We start from the raw sequence: 21,680 nt of genomic DNA, 5'->3' as shown, positions 1-21,680 counted from the left end.
AAGCATTCCTTGGCAGACTGAGTTTGAGGCATGGCAGTTCACCTGTGCATGATAAAACAGTAAGTTGGCTGCAGAACATTGTTCCATTTCCCAAAAGGCAACGAGATGATGTTGGATGCTGGTAGAGTAAAAATACATGAAATTCAGCACATTATTTTCTGGCATGCCTTCCGAGTCTTAGATTCCTGTGACTACCTTTTACAGTAGTCATTACCTTAACATCTCAGCAACCACAGCAGATTATGGAAATTTATTTACAGTAACACAGAAATTACTAGTTAAAAAATGTTGGAACGCACACCACAGCATGTGCTTTTTCATTCATATTGAAAGTTTTAGATTAGCTCTCAGTTTTTGTAGAGAATGATGCTACGAAGCATTTTGTGCAATATGCTTCATGTGGAGAAAAGTTTTTATAGCTGCTGCTGTTGGATCTATAATGAAATGGTGGTTTGTTTGCGGTATAGAACTTGTGCAGTTATAAGGATTAGGAAAACAAGAACGTAAAAGACATTCAAGGCTTTGATGGAAAGTAATGAAAGCAGTCTTTAAAAAGCTTTATTGAATCGTGTTTGGATATTTTGCATTCACAGTGTCACCAGTTTCATGAGAGTTAATGGTTTCTCAATGCAAAATGTATAGCTGAATATTTATTGCCAGAATTTCTGCATATGTCTTATACTACTGCTGTTGTACATTACTGTAATAGACCAGAATCAGCAGTTTTGCTTCTGAGACATTATCTTAATAGCTGTATCATTCTATAATAATTGTGGTCTTATTTAAAAGCATAATCTCTTGCCCAGTTTGTTATGGCAATTAAACAACGTTGAAGTTTAGTTCATAAAGAAAATAATTAAATCCTGATCTTCCAGCTTCAAATTGTCTAGTGATTAAAGGGCACATAACTGGTAATTATACATAGCCTTTATTCTTGTTCGTACCACCAGCGTATGCATAATCCCATGTTTAATTTCTAAAGATATTTCTTTCCTCAGTTTCCCCATCTCTGTAATAGAAACTTTTCATAATATTGTGCATATTTCTGCCCGCTGGCCTTTGTGCAGTTCTTTCAATATACATGCTTGTAATTCCTGTCTGTTGTCCTTATGTAACCATGGAAGAACACAGAGATTTAAAGGAGATCATATCAAAGAAAAGTTGATGACAACTACGTACTCCTTTGCATGGGTATGAAATATAGGGCCTTGGGGAGAAGCACATTTTTCTTGAAGTATGTGTGTTGGAGGAGAAACATGCTTCATCCTGGAAGTTATTCTGTATTTCTGATTTTCCATGCAAAACTCTGAGTTAAGATTATTTACTTTTGATTTCCACTTTAAAGATTTCTTCATAACAGGCATGGTTATTAAATTAATAACCCTTTCTGATTTTGATCTTTACAGCTATGTTTTAATTACCACAATGATTAGATGGCTGAGAGATGGTGTTGCATGATATTTGACTGAATTAATCATGCTTATAAAGATTCTCCCAGAAACTTTAATTGCTTCGATGATTTATGGACCAGTTCCTGAGCAATGTGGATAAAGCAAGTTCCAGTGCTGCAGTGGCCTCAGTAATTTCTGCATTGCCATTTTACGTTGCCATATATCAGTGTATCTGCAGCAATGTTTAGATTGCCATTTTCTGGCCCAGCACATGCAATGATGTTTCAGTAACCTTATTTTTATGTCTTTGCAGTCTCCAAGGACATTATCACCTACCCCGTCTGCAGAAGTAAGTTTGGTGGAACCTTTGGGGGCAGTATCCTACTGTGATTAGAATTATTGACTTCAGCAAATGCAGGTGTTGATTTTGTTATCAGTCTGATCCATCTCTTTTTGCCACTTAGGCATGTTTTCTGAATATTGAAACTTAACAAAAATTAACTGTAAAAAGAAAACATTAAGTTCTTATTGACAGATTGAACAAAAAATGAAGCTACCACTCCTACCCGTTTGTTGTCTGTAAAGCAGAGTGATTTGTCCAGAAGAGGTCATTTCTTGTACTTTCATCCTTCTTGTGGCACATGCAGACTCGGATCTCAGGAGCTGGATGATTTACATGAGCTGAAATGCTGCTCAAAGCATCTAAATAATAAGCAATGTTTGCTACTAAAACATTTGCAGTTTTGTTTTGAAGAAAGCATAGCTATGATTTGGTTTGGGTTTGCTTTTCCATAGGAGTTAATTTGAACATCACAATAACATGAAGCATTTTGTAAGTCTTTTGTCAGAATACAATAGATGCCACTGCAGAATCAGTATGATTTTGGAGGTGGGCGGTTTTGATTATTTGCAATGTAAAAGTTGTAGTGATTGCTATGCGTTAAAAAAGTGACTATAAAATTTCTTGTAAATCTTCTTGCACTAACATCAGTCCTGTCACTTTTGTCCTGGTTTGATTTGTTTGGGGTGGGGAGGGGTGTTCATTTGGGGGTGGCGGTTTTTTTCTTTTTTTATTGGCTTTTTTTCTCCAGGAAACCACGTAAATTGTATTTTGCTGTACAAGAAGGTGTCATGTTTTCAGATACAAAGGGAATCTAATTTGGATACTAAATACTTTTTGATGTAGCTAGTCACGGTAGTGGTGAATTAAGCCACAGAGAGCTCTCTGCTGTACCCATTGAATTCTTGCTGGTCTCCAGGTTAGCTACCTGAAGGCTAGCTCATGTATCTTGTGCAGTAGGCTGCAGGACAGGCATACGCTGAATGCAGCTTCCCTTATGGAGTCACAGGAATGTGGGCAAATCTAGGATTATATAGAATTTAATAGAAATTACAGGTGGAGTTGGACCTTCCAAGACTGAACTCTGACCCAGGCTATTAAAATGGATTGGAGTCTTTGAAACAGACCATTAGTAATAATGAAGTAAGTTGAAAGCTTAAGGGATATTGTTATTTCAGTATCTTCTGCTGATGTCTTCACATCCATGAAAGTTAAGTGCTGCTAAAAATATGTAATGTGCATTTGCATTTATTAGTGAATGCTTCTGTTCTGCAGGGTTATCAAGATGTTCGGGATCGCATGATTCACAGGTCTACTAGTCAGGGCTCCATTAATTCTCCAGTGTATAGTCGTCATAGCTACACACCCACCATGTCACGTTCCCCTCAGCATTTCCACAGACCTGGTAAGGGCAACTGCATTAGAAGTCTATGTAAAACTATTGTTTCTCTATTATGTCAGTTAGTGGCGCAGCGAAGCACTTGTTTCTCTTAGCAGTGAAAATTTAGGATTGAAAAATTGTTGCATATTTTAATATCTCCTTTTCTACCTGTTGTTTTGTTCTTGATTGATGCAGTCTTTTGCACTAGGCTGATGAATGTTTCTTACATCATAAATACGGATCTTCTGGTTTTGTTTCTGATTATTTTTTAAATCTTTGTATGTTTCTGAAAGCAAGCAGAAATTTGCAGTAGCGAATCACAAACTTCATTCTGGAATTTGGGAAAAGTATCATATATTGGAAACAAAAGTTATGGCTTGACTATACAGAAGTCAGTAATGTAGGATTCCTCCCTCCTAAAAACCACTTCATTTAGAGCTTGGTGCAGCCATAGAATCTCAGATTCAGCAGCAAAACCGCCAGATATTCCAAATTGCTAGTCATTTTTTAAAACATAGAGTCATAGTTCACAAGGTAGATTTCTCAATTAAAACCATAGGCAATTGCCTGGGAACATTTTAAAAGCACAAACTTCATTTACTGGTTTAGCAGTGATGTAGAAGTCCTATGTACAATGTGGAAAATGCACAGGTCATTCAGGTTCCCAGTGCACTCATAATTATTGGTCGTGTACAGAAAAGCAAGATATGAAAATGGACTGTTCATCTACATCCAGATTGCATAAAAATGTATCTCTAAATGCTATTCATTGAAGACTTTTCAAGACTGATTTTATTATTTATGGTAATGAATTAAATCTTTGTGATCTGTTTTTAAATTAAGTGATACAACTGTGCAGTTTCATCTTCTTTGGTGATTACAGCTGAACAGTTGGGATGCCAAAAGCCCATATACAATAGGAGCTGCATTTTTAAAATTAAAGATTTATAATAGAGCCACCACTGTGGAACTTGAATGCAGTAGCCATTTCCTAGTGGGGGTGGGCTGAAAGCAGCTAATTGTGTCTGTCAGTGAATGCCTTATTTAAAGGACCCAAGGGAGGTGGGACAGAAGCAAATTGTGTCTGATACTTAGTGCTGACAACATGACTGTGTTTTAAGATGACGTTATAACTGAAACCAAAAGAGACTTAAAAGCATGAAAAAGCTGCAAACTTCTGTCTCTTGATTCTGGCAATTCTGAGGGGATTTTTCCATTTGTGTCAGTTGTATCAGCAGTATGAACAAATCCAGGCCCTATTCCAGACTTTACTGTGATTGAGTTTTACTGTCTGTGTTCAGTCAAGGACCTTCCCCAGAAGCAGTCTCTGTTTATGTAACTCTTGTGATGGGCGGATGGGCTCAAGCCAGAGTTTGGATCCAAATGTAAAATCTTCAAAAGTTTGCAGCCTGAGGGATTTTCTGAGAAGATATTTGTTCAAACTTATCTCTGTTCAAATGATCTCATCTTTGGCTCACCTGTTTTTGTTTCTCATATGACCCAGAAGTAATTCTGTCGAATTCATCATTCTGATCTTTTCTACCCTGCTTTGGGCTAATTGTTAATGCTACTTTATAATTTTCCCACAATAATTATTCATGTTGAATAATAGCACATGTATATTTACCATTTTTCTCCTAATGGCACTTCTTATCATCATGTTATTTGCAAGAATAGTTTCTCTCTGAATAAACCCAGTGGCCCCAGATAACTTCTCTTTGGTTCCCAGGTAGCCCTTGAGAGAGAAGTGAACCGCTGTGTTGACGTTGTCAGCATAAGGTTCTGCAAAAATTTGAGTGCTACAAGTTTTGAAAAAGTTTGCAGCCTTTTCCTCCTGCGGTGCCCTAGCTGATGTTGGCAGCATTTTTGGAATGTCCGAAAACAACAGAAAACAGCTTGCATGCCTCTTGACTGACATTTTTTGGTCAGGCACTTTTCAAAACAGCTGCTTTCTTAACTAATTGAGCGTCAATGTTTGTGATGTTTGCATGTTGGTACCAAGCTACTTTTTGCTAACAAGACATAGATCAGAAGCTCGTTAAGCCAATAAATGTTATGTTAAGTTAGTGATGCAGTTCAAATCTGAGCCTCTCTTCTAATACTTCCTGTAATTTTGTCTAACATTAATAAACCCTTCGGTATGTCTTTAACCTTTTTTTTTTTCTCCTTCCTTCTTTTCAGAATCCTAATTGTTCAATGCCTTTTTTCTTTTCTTCCTTTGAAGCCTCCTTCCCTGCCTTTCTCTTATTGTTTTTCTTTGTTTTCATTTTGTTCTGCCCCCCGATTCCCTGCTGCCGCAGAGCTGCTCTCTACTGGTGTGCAGCGGTTGTCATACCTGCGCACTAGCAGTCTCAGCTCCACTCACCATGACTCCCGCCCCAACTCCCCCTTCCGACACCACTTCATCCCCCATGTCAAAGGTAAGGAGCCAGGCCTCCCCAGGGAGTACCCTCCAGGCTGGAGATTTATTAGCATTCTGTCAAAGCTAATAAGGTGTATCTCCGGAAGGTCATCATTGGCTGTATAGCTGAGCATGCCTCGAAATGTGCCGTTACACTTAAAACTATGTTAGAATAGACATAATGTCCTTTTTTTGGAGGAAATATGTCATTTCTAAGGGCCCTAGTTGAAGAATCATCAAGCAATTACCTATTAGAAATATACAGGAAAGCATTTTCATTTACTATTTAGAACCTATGTGTGCCTAATTTAGCTTCTTTCTAAAGCAGTACATAACAATCACTACAGCAGTTAGCATACCAAATTTAATTATTATCTCCACATTCTTAAAAGATGTATTTAAAAATTGACTACAGATATTGCCTGGATGAGAGCAAGGTGATCAAAAATAGGGGGAAGGAAAAAAAAATTACATAAAGATCAATGGCAACAAGGAAGTTAATAATTGTTAATCACATTGGCAATAATTAGTGCCCAGCAAAGTAAAATTAAAATCTCTAGACCTCTCCTCAACTAGTGAGAATCAGCAGACTCTGCTGAAGGCAGTAGAGTGGCAGGGATTTACACTACCTGAGGATATGGTCATTTCTCTGTTTTTCAATCTGTTATTTTCCATGGTTTGATTTGGGGGAGGGTTGTTCTTTCATTGTGTCCCTTCAAGGAACTCATTCAGCTCAATAAGCTTTTAGTTTTCTTTCTTGCTTTCTGCGAATGAGGTTTTACTTTTCTTTCTATTGGAGCACTCTCTGCCTATGCTGTCTCTCCTGTTGGGGAGAAGGTCGTAGCTTATATCACCTACAAGAGCTCAAAAAGAGGCAGCTGAGTAAGTTGAACATAGATTCTATTCTGACACCACCGATTAATGTAGATAATCATAAACTGGAGATAATCAAAAACAGTTGCAAGGAAGTTGTTGCCATGAACTGTCAAGAAATGCTAATAGATCTCAATGTTATAGCTCTTCAAGCATTCAGATCACCATTACTAATTTTACTCTTGCCTTTTCTTAGATTTTTATTAATATGCACTTTCAACTTTCCTATTATGTCACTATAAAATCTCACTTCAAACTTAAAAGATTGGGACCCTTAAAAATAGATACACTGCTCATTTCAGCATGCAGTTAATTCATAGTCCTTGCAATTTCAACATTTCTTTGCTGTAAATCCAAATTAATGCTCACACTCTTTCAGGTGGCATTTTCATTCTTTTTCTGTTGAGAAAATAGCTTCTTCAACAGATAAATCAGAAGAACTATAGGAAATCCATCTTTATTGTTTTCAGATTTCAAAGAGTTTACGTGGCGTGTAGATTAGGTATGTATCTCAGTTATTGGTACAAAAGGCCAAGTGGGATTACAAGCCCTGTAAACAAAGGGGTGGGTATGGTTCTTATCAGGTTTGTCACATAAGACATTGTAAGAATCCACAATTTTCTGAAAATTTGACATAAAGGTCTTAGGCTGGACAGGATTTATGTGTTGTAACTCAGCAAAGCTCCTGAAAGCTCAAATTCATATTACTGTGACAGTGTATTATACCATCCGAGGATGTGGTACATTTGAGAAGAGGTACCCACATCTTGTAATTCACATGGCTGAATTGAAAGAGTAGTCTTTCAATAGTTGGTTGAGAGAAAGAACCACCTTCTTAAGGTGATGTAAGTTTTGTGCCTAGGTTAATGTGGTGGGAATATCAGCATGGTTTTAATTTCTTTTTGCTTTTTGTCTGTGAGGAGGAAGGACACTGCTCAAAAAAACCCAAAAAAACCACTTTTGTGTTTCAGTTCAACACTGCAAGCTGAGTTCCCTCAGAGCACTGAGCCAAACTCAGACATTTATAAAATGTGCACAGATAAAGTATTTTGGGGTAGTTTTGGTAATGATCTGGAAGAAAACATAAAATAGTTGCAGAGTTCCCTGATGACATGCAGACTGGGAGAGTAGTAGTCAGTAAAGAACATGAGCAATGGTTTTCTCAGTGTACAGCGTAGCCAAACATAAGCCATGCTTCTAAGTGACACTGTCCATCTGGACATGCTGGGAAGAGCAGTGACTCTGAAGAGGATTTGACTGTTCCAGTGGATGCTAGGATGAATGGATAGGGCAGCAGAAAGATGCTGCAGCCAGAAGAGCAAAGTGGAGACATTAGGTGCTTGTGCAAGTTCTACAGGGAATTGAATTGGTAGATCCACAGTCCCAGCAGGATGGGTGACGTAAGAAACACTGCAGAAGCTTCAGAGAAAGACCATCAAATAATTCCCAGTCTTGTAGTGAAAAAGTTATGGCTGTTAATATATTAACACTATCAAATGGAAGGATTTGGTAGTGATTTGTTCAGTGTCTATGTAGCTGTGTGGTAACAGAAGGTTCTCCCATATAGCAGGCAAAGATACAATAAGATCCTATGTTACACTTAAATTAGATAATAATCAGTATTATTTCTCTGACTTGTTTAAGGTGAAGATAAGTAGCTATTGAAACAGCTTAGGAAAAGGTTTTGTCTTCCCATTACTACAAAATATTGAAAGATACAAAAGGTCAAAAGGCTGAAGACCTTCGTAATTTTTCCAGCATGTTAAGTGGTCAACGAAGTGCTCACAAAACATTAGTTGAACAAGTGTTCATAACGTTCCCTAAGTCAAAGCAAGCTCTGGCTTGTCCTGTAAAAGGAATGTGATGGAAGATAGTTCTTAATCAGATATACTCTGAAAAGACACATAGTATATATATGCATAGATGTACTAACAGTGCACGTGCATTTAAAGAAAGGCAAGGTGATAAGGATTGGTAATATTTTTTTGTTAAATAAACGTCTCTAGTATTACAACATGTAGGTGTGTTTTCATAGGAAGAGATAATATAGCTTGCCCATTATATGATTTGACAGAGTGGTGTGAAGTTTTTTTAACATTCAAGTAGTGTTGGGTGAAGTCTACATGCACTATATTATGTGTCCTCTTCACTACTTCATGTTTAAAACTACATATTTTGTTACCAACTGATGAGATTGATCTGGGTTTCCCACGTGGTTCTTCATTTGTCCTCCTTGCATACCATATGAGTCCAAATACCCCCTTTTTACATCTGTGCAACAGAAAAGGGAGATTATTGGCTGTATCTATTGCAACTCCCTGATATTCTTATCTGTAGGGGTTTGCCTTGGATATTCTAGGTGTCTGTTTTCAAAGTTTAAAGAACTACATTATTTTACCTTGAGAGTGGCATTTCTGTGTCTACTAGGGAATTAGACCCTTGTGAATAAATCTCAAGTGAGAACTATAGCACTGTAGGGGTTAATTAGATGTGATAGATACATTTGCAGTGATTCAACGAAGAAGCATCACGTGATCTCCTTTTTACTTGGGCAGCCTTTCTCACAGCACTTGTACTTTTAGCAGGAAGGTGAGCTGGGTGTAAGTTTATAAGAAAGATTTCATAAAGCTATAGTTTTGGGGATTTTTTCCTTTAGGAGTCAGAGAATATGGATCATGCCAAAACTGCTTTGGTAAAGGGGCATAATTTCCAGTCAGCATAATCATAATGAAAGTGCCATCCAACGCATTATGCCTGTGTTATTTTCTATCATGAAGCCAGAAAAAAAGTAGTCATTTAGGCCAGTTCCAGTGTGCTTTCGTACAACATAATGCTTAAAGAAGTGTAATGCTCAAGCCTTGTAGACAAGGCCAAATGCAAAGAACTTTGAGGAGCAAAGGGGCTAAATATGCCTCAGAAAGTCTTAGTGAAAGTTTGTTGATGTGATGTATGTGTTGAATGAGCTGGAAGAGGGTGTAATATGCATCAGTTTAGGCTTCATTTAATCTCATTTGGACTCTATTGGATTTGGTCTTGTCTCAATAAAGTACTGTCTTTGCTATGAAAGAATCAAAACAAGTCCATGAATGAAAGAAACCCTGACCCTACTGAAATCAGAGACAAAACTGTCATTGAGAGCCAGGATTTCATCTCACATGCCTAGAATTTTTCAGAGGCATTCAAGAATATTGCAAAGCCCCCATAAGATTTCTGCATAAAGAGCTCCAAAGTAATGTGTATTCCTTTGCTCACAGACCTTCCCATAAGGAATCTACCCACCTTCATAATGAATTTGGGCCTTGGTTTTCATAGATTCCTGCTTTCCTTCCCTGAGGCAGGTCTCTGAAATCAAATGCTCTCTGTATGTGATAACTATTTCCAGGGTTTTGTGGATGCAGCTTAAAGCTCTGCTCTGGAAAACAGCCATGCATTGGCTTTTTCATGACTTTCAGTTTTGTGTGGGAAGTAAGGGCTACACATCTGGGCAAGATGATGAATGATAGTTTGACAAAACCTGAATAGGACTTAGGATTTCAGGTGCTGTTGAGCCCTTTTTCCTATGTCTTTTCAGAAGTAGAGCAACTAAACTGTAAGTTGACAGAAGGCTCAGTGTTGGTTGCATATGGGTTTTTTGGCCTGAATCTGTGAACTTAGCTTGTGAATCACACAGTGAGCCCAGTGGTGAACACTTCAGAAGGCAGCAGGAACCTGCATTACACTGTGCTATGGGTAGGCAAGCAATTATATTCCTGACTGCTAGGGGAACCTGCTTAACAAATTGAGCTGCAGAAAATGGGAACCACTGGATGGAGCAAACAGAACGAAGGGGAAAAAAGCCTCTGAATTTCACTTCTAGGCTGCTGTGCTCAAGTGATTGATTTTTATTTTAAACTTACTTCATTATCTCTTAACATCCCCCACCCACCTACACACACACATATTCAACTTCATGCCAGGGGTGTGGGAACTAGTTTTTCCTATAGTGTTGGCGAACTGTAGTGCTCTTGTTGCTTAGTGGAGTTAACACTAGTTACGGCATATCTGAGATAGTAAGAGAGCCTCCCCTGTGCAGGCACAGCAAGGAACCCAAATTCAGAGCATGCACAGCCCCTACTTTTATGTAAAGCTGCAAGTAAGCCGGCCGTGAGGCCCTGGGAGGCAGGTACAGGCAGGCTAGCAGCTCTGCTTTCCTGTGTGCATGTGCACGTTCCACAGATGTTGGCACTGCTTTCATAAATTGTGGGTGATTTTACAGCTGCATTTGAAGCACTTAAGCCTTGTTATGAGAGTGGGCTCCTCAGGGATGATCTAATGAGAATCTAAGTAGATGTATCATTCCCTCCTGCAGTGGTTGGAGGTAATGAGACTGCCATCCTAGAAAGTGTAAAGGAGAGTCATTTGTCAGTACTAGTAGGAATCATTAGGAAGAGAGAGACTGCACAAGAACCCCAGGAAATATAAGCCAACAGAGACATCAGTAAAGCACTATGTGCAGGATGATACCACACTAATTATCTGCCTGATACTGCATGCATTATACAACATCACCAGTTCTCTCTAAACAAATCATCTGTGTAGCAGATACAAGATTAGCCAGCGTATATTTATGGATGGATGTGAGCATATTTAGTTGTGTGTAGTTGAGACAAAGAGGGGGGTACAAGTAAGGTTTCTTCCCTGTATTTGCAGTGTTGGTGAGAGAGGCATTGTAAATTGAATGTGCCAGTTCCCAACAGGTAAAATGTACTTGTGACTCCTCTGTTGTGACAAGGCCACAGGTCAATAAATCCCTTTTGATTCTTCTCTTTCATTGAATATACTAATTGCTAATGGAGGCAGAAGCCAGAATGATATGTCTCTATAAAGGTTATAAATTTTAGAATTAACTCTATCCTGAGGCCATCTCAATATTGATATTTTTTTCCCTATAAAACAATGGTTTTGTTGAAAAGTATCTCATAATTTCTCAATAGAAACAAAAGACATAAATAATATCAGCTTAAGTTAGGTGTTTCACCATCACAGTATCTCAAAGGCAGGACAAGTAGAACACTATTGGAATTGCCAAGTAAAGGAACATACATTAAGATATGACCATATAGTTTTAACAGATCATTCATACTGCTTTTTGGTGTTAGGAAACCTAGCACTTACTGTTACCTGGCCAGAAGCTCAACATCGCTACGCCCAAAATAGAGAACCACCATAACTCATGTGGTTGAAAGAACATCATGTAATTTAGGGCTGAAATATCCAAGTGGTCCATATAGAATTTTCCACATGCATTCTTCTGGACAAATTTTGTGCAGCCAAGCCCACTGAAATATGCATGTAATTTTAAAACATGCAGATGGATTAACTTGTATACTGGCAAAGGCTTCTGTTGGCACATCTCTCTCAGCAAGGTTTTAAAGAGCTTTTTTTTTTTTTTTCTCCCTTTTGATGCCTTCTAGATTGACAGATGACCGTTCAAGTAAAAGAGGAGCTTCTGTGTGAAGTGTAAAGAAAACTTCCTTTTTCCTTCCCCCCACCTGCACCAAATAAATGTGTGCCAAGTCCAAGGTTTTGGGTCCTCTAATGGGACGTAGGAAACCTGTAGCTGAAAGGAGGCCTGCAGTTTCTTTTTTGTTGTGTTTTATAGCCCTCCTGTACTTGTCCACCCCTCTTTTTTTTTTTTTTTTTCCTTGCTCTGTTAATCAGTTTTTCTAGGTTTTTTTAAGCCTTTGTGCCTACCTGAAGGATGGAAGGGATTTGATGCTGCCGTACTTTTCACCATTGTGGTCACCCACACCCATGTAAAATAAGCACCCATGTGGACAGTTTTGCTTGTGCAAGTTCGCATTAGTGTGAAGAATGGCACAAAGTAAAAGGCAGCACCATTCTTTTATCATACACACACAATTGTGTGTTTGGATATCTGGCTGTAAGTCTTGATACTTAGGGATCAATCAGCATGGTTCTGCAACAGTCCTCTTGCCCTGACAGGCTCAGGAACTTTCAGGGCTGTTGAATTGCTGTGGTGGATTGTTAGGAGGCAAGGAAATACTCCTGGTGAGAGTAATCCTACAAATGAAACAAACCATGTGTGCAAAATTGATCTTAAGTTTTTAGACATTAGATTCAGATTTGCTAAATCAGCAGTGGTGAAGTGTTGTCACCAGAGCCAAATTTGGCATTGACAGAGATTTGGGGTGACACCAACGATATGGGTACAGCCAGCAGTTGGGATGCATTACTTCACAAATTATTTTGCCATATCAAAAATTTCCTACCAGAGAGCTAAACCAGTGAAAGAGTGTGTAAGGAACAGTTATGCCTTTTGATATGGGCCAAGTGACCTAACCGCTATTTTCCATCTCTAGCTTCTGTATGCTTTTGGTTTAGGGAACCGTAGTAACTGCCAGCATCTGCTTCTACCTGCTTGGGAGTTGGTTTCATTTGGGGTTTGCATATCAACTACTATGCTCTGTGTCTGCGACTTTTAACTCTAAATATCGATCTCCGTACTAAATCACTGCCAAGTAACCTTCCATTCTTCTTTTCCACGCTGCCCATCTAATCACCAGCTACGAGCACACAGCTCCTGCCTGCATGCCGACAGAATGAGTCTGAGCTGCTCAAACCTCAACTCCAGCCTGAACATGAATTTTTGTCTCTGCAGGAATATCAGGGGGAAAAAAGTCACCAGGGCTACCAGTTCTTGTTATTGTTTGTGTTTATATTTTTGGTTCAATTTCTTTTCTCCCTGGAGGTTTTGATTCCACCAGTTTTGTTTGGGTTTGATTGGGCTTGCTTTTTTTTTATTGCTCTCCCTCTTCTCATTTTGTTTTCTCCATTCTTTCATTGGAGGCAATGAGCCGTCCAGCGGTCGGAACTCCCCTGTCCCCTATCGGCCCGACAGCCGCCCTCTCACTCCAACTTACGCTCAGGCCCCTAAACATTTCCATGTTCCAGGTAGGAGCTGACACTGTATGTGTCTCGGTGTCCTGTCACAGTGTAGAATGTAGCCTTTGTAACTTTTGTCTTGTCTCCATCGTTTCACGCTGTTTACCATGGGGTGCACCCTCAGGGTTTGGAACTGCTCCTGGGCTTCCTGAGAGAAGTAGTGTGTTAAGAAATGGTGGGGGGGTCATTGTGATTTTTATCTATTCTGTTGGTCAGGTGTTTCACTGTTAGAATGCCTTGGTTTTCAAGGGTCTGTTGATGGCCTGTGAGCTGGATATGAGTTATGTAGGGCTTGATTTTTCTCCCAGTTGTACCAGCTGAACACCAGCATAACTCTGCTAACTTTGGAGGAGTTGGTTTTGATTCACATGCAGAAAAGAGTTGACCAGTGAGCCATTAAGTGTGTTGTTCATTCAGATTGTTGTGACTTGTTTCAGTCCTGAACCCAACAGTTGTAGTTTAGTGTTCCCTTTTTTTAAAAAACAGATGAGGATGTTTCTTTACTTGATTTGTGCAATGGCTTGTGGACCTTCAGATCCACAAGGATGTATGCCTTAGGATGTCCTCTCTATAAAGGGCATTCTCTGTTTTGAAGTGAGCTACCCAGTTCTTCCAGCCTCTGAGAAGATCATCTGTCTTGGATTTTGATGTGATGAGGTTGTATATCTGTAGGGTTGTGGAGATACATCTTCTGACTGCATCAGTGCTAGCAGAAAGCCTTACTGTATCCAGTTCTTCAGGTCCCCTTCAGTCTAGTATCCTTTCGCACTGCCAGAGGTTACTGCTCTTCCTCCTTTCCTCAGATCTGGCAGATAAACTGTTTGTGGGAACTTCCCTTTCAGTCAGTGTGACCTGGCTTGGCTAAGGTAGGCTGTTTTAACTGCTGAAGCTAACCTGGCTCACTTTGACTTGCGTAAGCTAAAGCGCACTTGCATGAATAGCTCTGAGTAATAATCCTAGCATGGTGGGAGAGCTGTCCTCCTCAGCTGGCAGAGTGCAGCCACAGAAGGAGCTGTGTTCCTATCGTCCTTACAGCTTTCTCATATAGATGTGCGCAAAAGTACTGCATGACTACCCTTGTAATGTTTATACTTATTTGCTGGTCAAGTAGCCATAACAGATCACTAACAGGAGTGAAATACCTCAGTGTCTTTGTGTGCAATGAGTTTGCCGGTTTAGTCAAGGATGTAGGGGTCTGCAGAGTAAGATTTGCTTCTGTTTCAATAGATCTTTAGGGTTAGCTTTCCTTAACGCCAAAAGCTAAATTGTCTCCTGTAGCACTTTAATTGGATCTGCGATACACAGCATGTGTTTCTAAAATGCTTTTTCATCTTCCATTTTAATGTAACTGAAAACTTTTTTCAGGCAGTATGAAGCAGCAAAATGGGTTTCTGACATTAATTTTCTAGTTCCCAGGAGCTCATTTTGATCTTTGAATAAGATTTTGACAGATTTTTGCACTGTAGCACTGATTTTAGATTAACTTTTGTATTTGTAGCTGTGCCGAATACATGAAGTGTTGGCTTGAGTGGGAAGGTAGTTTAGAACAAACTGGTTCCTGTCTTAGATTATTATTTGTAAAAATATGGTATCTTTTAGGTATGCTGTAGATTTACTGCATTAGAATTCTGGGGAGTGTTTTTATTCTCATTTACATTGATAATGTGCAATGTGGTGGGCCTTACATTAAAATAATTACAAAAAAGAAATAAGATCTATCCTTGTGGTTTGAGAGTTAGTAGTGTATCAGTTAACACTGCACAAAGCATTCCTTTGATTCACTGAAGTGTAGCTGTTGTTGACTGTTCAAAACAGTGTATTAAGCAGCTATTTTGTTCTCTGGATTTTAAAGTGAATTGTAGGCTCACTGCATTCTCCTCTGCTCAATCCAGCCGGTCAGTTGGAAAGAAAATTGAGCTGTTATGACTGAAGCACAATTTTCCACAGAAGTTATTTGGGGTGGTTTTCCCCAAATGGCTTATATCTTCACCACTGAAATGTCTTGCTTGTTTGCATTTCTGCTCTAACTTTTATCCCACTGATAATCTTCTGGATGTTTAAAATGAATGGTTCATGAATTGGATGCATCCACATGTTACCGAATCAGCTCCAAAGGACTTCATACCACATGTCTTTGACTTTTCACTTGTTCTTATGTTTTCTTTTCTTTAAATAATCTGGTTTTGTATAATACTAGAAATAGCTTTCTGGCTTTTTCTTGTGCTACATCCTTGATTTGGTCTGTCTATTGTTTTAGTGTTGGAGTTATGTTTTTCTGCACGTGAAGTAGTTTTCATATTCCCATTTTTCTGTTTCTCAATTTCACAGATCAAGGTGTCAACATTTACAGAAAACCACCCATCTACAAACAACATGGTAAATGATCTTTCCCTTTTTATTTCAAAACTGGAGTGTCAACTAAATTAAAAGGCACGCAGACTAGTGAAAAGCATTCCATTTTTACTTTGTAAGCATAAAAAAATTAGTAGTCCAAGCTTGAAAGAACTGTTATTGCATGTCCTGCTGCGTGATTATGTTTTAAAACATGTTTGTCATTTGGATCATATGGTTTAAATCTTGGCCATGTTGATATTAATGGCAAAATTGCCATTAACTGGGATTTTGCTGTCTCTTCAGCATTATGATGCCTTCCTGTATTTCACTACTTTATATTTTCAGAACACAGGTACTGATTATGTTACAGTGGATTAACAACAGACTGTTTCTGACAGGGACTTCATGGAATATCCTTCTTCTAAACAAAGTACAATAATTTATTTCAACAGCAAAGGTGGAAATGTTATTATCAGACTGGAATTCCAAATGTACCTGTGGCTTTAAATAAGAATCTTTGATTATTGAAGATAATATAGGTGACTTATCACTTCCAGGGCTAATTTGATTCTCAAGTCCTGTGATACAGCTCAGGCAGTATGCTGTACTTGTTTCTCCAGGTGTTTGGATTCTGAGTTGTTCAGCAGTGTTAGTGCTCTAATCTTTTTGGTGTAGCAAGTTCTTTTCTTGTTATAGCAAGTCTGAAATGGTGGCAGAAGCCCACTGCCTTGCCAGTCCTTAGTACTGCAGAGCAAGGTCAGGTTATAACAGAGTGTGTTCACTCTTGCCTTCTGTTGTGAACAGAAAACTGAGTAGGAGATGATTTTTATGTAATGTTGTGAAAGACAGATGACTCCACTTTTTAAAGACTTCGAGTTTGCATTCCGTTGCAGACCATTTATCCAATGAAATGTATTTAGGGTTAAGTAGCAAATTAGCAGTACTACAGGGTTTAGATGAACAGTTGACTGAGAGCCATTAAGCTGAGATGATTAGGAAAGCCCAGGAAATCCATTCTGTAGTCAGGAGTGAGCATTGCAAATAACACTGCTGTGGTATTATATCAGGGGTTTATCCTCTTTCTTTTTTAAGTTTCAAGCCATATGCTCATTTTGGAAAAAGTCTTAACATTATTTTTGTTTATTTTTATGGTTTTAATGTATCTCCTCACCTCCCATTAACATGTGAATGTTTAACCACTGACATCACCAATTCTAATACGTAAGTACTGTTTGAAGTCATGCTTTTGTAAACTCTGACCAGCTTCCTCCATACCTGCAATTATGCTTAGAGTCTCCTAATCATAAAATGTTCAGAATTCCCAATGCTATCTAATACTGATGTTCGTAAACTACTTGGAATGTGTTGCATGAGCAACACAGTGCTTCACTTTGTTAACAGATGTCTTTCTGCTTAAAAAAAAGAGAAAAGGAAAAAAAAAATCCAGAATCCTTGCTTGTGATACGATAGCTTCATATAAGAGAAAATTATTTGAGCTAACAGTTTGCAGATAAGAGGTAGTTAAGGCTAGTTTTAATGTAAACTGAATCCTATTGGTTTTTTTTTTTTAATGTTGAGAAGTGAAAGCCATAATACACATCCTCATATGCTTTGAAGAGATTTTGGCTTAGACTGGAATTTTAAGTGAATGCCCCACTGCTGAGGTATTTTATTGGTGAGGTTCATTTCACTGCAAGTTCCTGTCCCTGCCAAGTTGATCTGAATGCAGTTTAGTATTTATTAATAAATTCACATCTGCTTTTACTACTACTGCATGCTCATAAGCAAGGGCATGCAGCAGAAAAAATCCACTGGTTAAATAAACATATTTGTTTCAGATTTCTTTGTTTGTTTGTTTTGCAGCTTTTGACAGAAACATAGGAAATAATTAACATCAGTAGAGTTAAAATTAGTGCTGTTCCTCTGAACTATTTGTTTTCTTGCACTAGAGGGACTACAGATCAGTACAAATCTGATTTCATCTTCATTAATAATCAGCTGTCCTTAGAAGATACTGGCAAATACTGTTAGAGTGAATTGTCTCACTCTTGCCTAATGATTCTAACACTGTGCAACCCTAGTAAAATCTAAAGCTGATTTGGGGTTATTTTGAGGGTGGGATGAGGGAGGAGAGGAAGGTTTGATACCAGTCTGTTGGCAAGAGAAAGACATTACTTTGCTGCAAATTGCAATTAGAAAAGCAAAACATGAAAATGTTTGCTTTAGAAAATTAAATTCTTGTAAGGTATAAAATTTTGCCAAAATAAGAAAGACCTTTATATTGATACAGCTTATTACATAGCTAAGTTCCCTGATTGCCATCTAGATGCAGCTGCTTTGGCAGCACAGAGCAAGTCCTCCGAGGATATCATCAAGTCCTCCAAGTTCCCAGCAGCTCATGCACCAGCACCCAACGAGATACCAAAGATTGAGACAGACCACTGGCCAGGTCCTCCCTCCCTTGCGGCCATAGGTATGCAAAAAAACAAAGATACAAGCAATACGGTTTAAAAGGTACTGGTAAGCAAAGTAGATTAATACTGAAGCTGTAAAAATGGGTAGTGAAGATTGTGTCCACTCCAGGTGTTCACCACAAAGTGCAGTTCTTCTGATGAGACCTCTGAGTGTCTGTGAATTTAAAACTATTTTAATAGCGCTGATTAAAAGAGGTTTTGCTAAAGGACTTTTGAATTGATCACACAGATATTAACCCGCAGACACATTGTGTGAACTCCCGTGCAGTAGCTTAAAAAATGTGGGGTGTCACACAAGCCTGACTTCTTTCAGTTATTGTCTATTTAATCTTTATTTCTAAGCTAATAGCAAATATTCCACAGAAAATATGATTGCTTCCAACCACATGACTAATTCCATGGCAAGAAGCAATGAACAATTAACGGACTAAAAAAGTCCTGATTTTCAGAGCTACTGTTTCTACAGACTTTGTATTTTTCTTCTGTGTTGTAACGCTACAAGTATCTTTATTTTATTTTATTTAAATCATGTGCATCATCATTTTTAAATTTTTGTTTTGTTTGGTTTTTTTCTCTGATAATTTTTGTTGACCCCTGTAGCATAAAATAATCTATCTAGCCTAGTTCATTTATGAAGTCATATCCGAAACACTGAAGGTGTTGCCTGTTTCAGGTTTCTGTATGGTTTTCATCGTAATGGGATTTTCATAGAAGTGCTGGGAGAGGAGACAGAGGGTGGGAGAGCTCAATGACCAACTTAAGGGACTGCATATGCAATGGCAATTTTTTGGAAGTGTCCTTTACATAGGATGCAACCTGTCAAACATTACAGTCACAGTGATAACATGTACATACTCGAAACTCTACTGACAGTGCTTGTGATAACTACAGCATTATTATGTTGTATGTCTGAGGTGGAGCCTTTGTTGGAAATTTTGGCTTTCAGCTCAGTCTCTAGGCAGGTGGATGACAACTTTTAATTATTTCCAGTAAAACTGCTTTGTATATTGGCTATCAGATATTTTCGTTACATCTGAGAAACTAAACAGGACTGTTTGGAACATTAAGATGTGCTCATAGCTGTATTTTATTCAGAAATAAGAAGACATTGTACAAGATTAATCACTAAAAACCAGACCCATAAGCCCCAGGTTTTTTGGCTTGTGGTCTGACTTTGAGTGTGATATTTTGCTTGCAGAGCTAGCATGAGCTCTACTGTCCAAAAAATTAGTATTACTGCTATTGTACTGAAAAGTCTTGCAAAAGCCTGAGACACCAAACAAAATAATAAATAATTTAAATACAAATAATTTCCCCAGAACCTTTTGTCTCTCTCCATATTAGCATCAGTTTAACACTTCTGTACAAAACATTTAATTGATATAAACCTTCTGATACTTTAGTTGCAAAATTTAGTTTTCATTCAAATAGGGTTGGTGAATAACTATATCAGGATATAGCCTGTGCAGAAAAAAATACTACTGCTGTCTAAATGCTTGCAGCAATACTTGCAGCAATATCATATTCTCTGTATTCATGGAAGTGTGCTGGTGTCTAAATTGGACTATTTCTTAAGAATATTCAAGAAAATAAAGATTATTCAATAAAAAATAAGGAACTAAAATGTAGAACACCTGTGTCTTAAATAATTTTAGCTTTATCCAATAGACAAAATTAGTTTGCTTCATTTTAGAATAAAATAGTGCCTTGTTTATTCCAAATATGAGTGTCCATTTAGAAGATCAATGTAGTTTAATTTTCCATTTGAACTGTTAATTCAGATTTGCTTTTCTGAGTCTAGATAAAAGTATAAATATGAATCAGAGTTTATGTTTTCAGCCACTGATACAGTTACTGGTGCTATTAAACCCCATGTTTCCAGAACTAGCAATCTGAACCCCCTTTTTTCTATTACATTGATTCATGGCTTTTGTATCCAGGACTGGTGCTTAGTTTGGAACTCACGTGCAGTTTAACTTCTTGTTAATTTTATAAGAAGCCTGATAGCTATAGGGCAGGCTATCTGCGTGAGTTTTATTAAGAGTGAGTTTTAAAAAAATCTCTTGAGTCTGCAAGAAAATACTGCTTTGTTTATTCAGTAAATCAAACTGACCAGTACTTTGAACTGGCATTGAAATCTTCAAGCTGCGGTTGAACTGATACACAAAGCTCTCTCTGTACTGTGGTTTTATGGAAGCAGGAGCTGACATGAGACGCAGATCAAGTGGAAGAGAGGAAGATGATGAGGAGCTACAGAGACGGCGGCAGCTGCAGGAGGAGCAGCTCATGAAGGTAGTTATAAGCTTGTCTTCATGCTGTTTCTGAACACCATCCAAAAAGTGCCCCATTGTTTTCTGTAAGCAGTTTCTACTAATGCCTCAATCAGCTTTATTTTATTGATATATTTTTCTAATTGCCTTTTGTAGCTCAATTCTGGTCTGGGACAATTGATACTCAAAGAAGAGATGGAAAAGGAGAGTCGCGATAGGTCAGCCCTTTCTGCCAGTCGTTACGATTCTCCAGGTAATTCATGTAGGCAATAAAGCTAATAATGAACGGTAAATAACGAACACCACACATACACATATCAAGCTGTCTCCCAGGAGAGAGATCACTGGGAAGATGGCTTGATGTATATATATGTGGTGTTCTCCCCTGAAAGAGTGGCCTAATTCATTAGCTGATTTTGATGAGGGGAGGAGTGTTGTGGTTGGTTTTTTGATTAGAAGAAATACGAGGTTGAGGATTTTCAGGCAATTTTGAGGAGAGAGATTTGCTAGTATAGATAAGGAGTGAGGTAAAATATTCAGTGACTATTACATCACACACATGCTAATGGGCTGGGTTATTAAATTACAATAACACGCTTTGCTTAAACTGGTGTTTCCTATCACTGTTCAGTCACTCCTCCCAGGGACAGAAAGTCAGCAACGTTTACCAGTGGGGATGCATATTTCAAACAGAGCCAGAGTTTTGGCCTTGGCTGACATTTTGATTGGGTGTATTCTGTTCCGAAGCAAAAGCACAAAAGCCAGCTTTGGTTAATTGGTGACTTAGATTCTTGGCCTCATTGCACATTTTGATATACATCTGTGGCCTTCTCAGATCTCCAGAGAAGGGTTTGGGCGTTTTATTTCACTTTCTTCATCCACCAGTCATTGTAGCACAGCAGCTGTACTTTGAGCCAAGAAGGGACACGATGAGTCTCTTTGGAGATGTCCACTGGAGTAGCTGCCAAGCAAACTAGGATTTCCTTGTTCCCTGTTGTATAAGTGTGTTGCCTCTATTTATGGTCTTGGAGAGAATGTCTGTGACTCTCCCTCGCTATCTGTAATTTTTACAGGGCCAGAGTCTACCTGCTCAACTGAGAGTTTGTGATTTTTTTATTAACCTTAGCACAGATTGGCGGACTCCTTTATTGGGAGTGTGTCCATCCTTCTTTGCAGTGATAATCAGTGCAGTCATCAGTTGCCTTTTGTGGAATCAGTGGTACCATTCCCAAAGCTGCTTATTGCTGGCAACAACAGTGCCTCAAGTTCTA

General features: G+C 38.5%; 1 protein-coding gene across 5 annotated transcripts in view; it reads left to right on the top strand.

Moving 5' to 3' along the window:
* ABLIM1 (actin binding LIM protein 1) overlaps positions 1–21,680 on the top strand; it is a 211,307-nt gene that overhangs the window by 174,658 nt on the left and 14,969 nt on the right. For 4 of the 5 annotated variants that reach the window (XM_074875353.1, XM_074875351.1, XM_074875354.1 and 1 more), the window contains 8 exons: positions 1,705–1,740; positions 3,007–3,136; positions 5,413–5,532; positions 13,236–13,340; positions 15,660–15,707; positions 17,992–18,138; positions 20,340–20,431; positions 20,566–20,662. In XM_074875353.1, the coding sequence (XP_074731454.1) occupies positions 1,705–1,740; positions 3,007–3,136; positions 5,413–5,532; positions 13,236–13,340; positions 15,660–15,707; positions 17,992–18,138; positions 20,340–20,431; positions 20,566–20,662 (775 nt within the window). The remainder of the gene's footprint in view (positions 1–1,704; positions 1,741–3,006; positions 3,137–5,412; positions 5,533–13,235; positions 13,341–15,659; positions 15,708–17,991; positions 18,139–20,339; positions 20,432–20,565; positions 20,663–21,680) is intronic. The other variant, XM_074875356.1, reaches the window with a different exon arrangement.

Source organism: Strix uralensis, chromosome 7, assembly GCF_047716275.1.
Source record: "Strix uralensis isolate ZFMK-TIS-50842 chromosome 7, bStrUra1, whole genome shotgun sequence".
Classification (NCBI taxonomy): domain Eukaryota; kingdom Metazoa; phylum Chordata; class Aves; order Strigiformes; family Strigidae; genus Strix; species Strix uralensis.
Note: the sequence above shows the minus strand (reverse complement) of the source record. Positions and strands in the feature narration are given on the sequence as shown.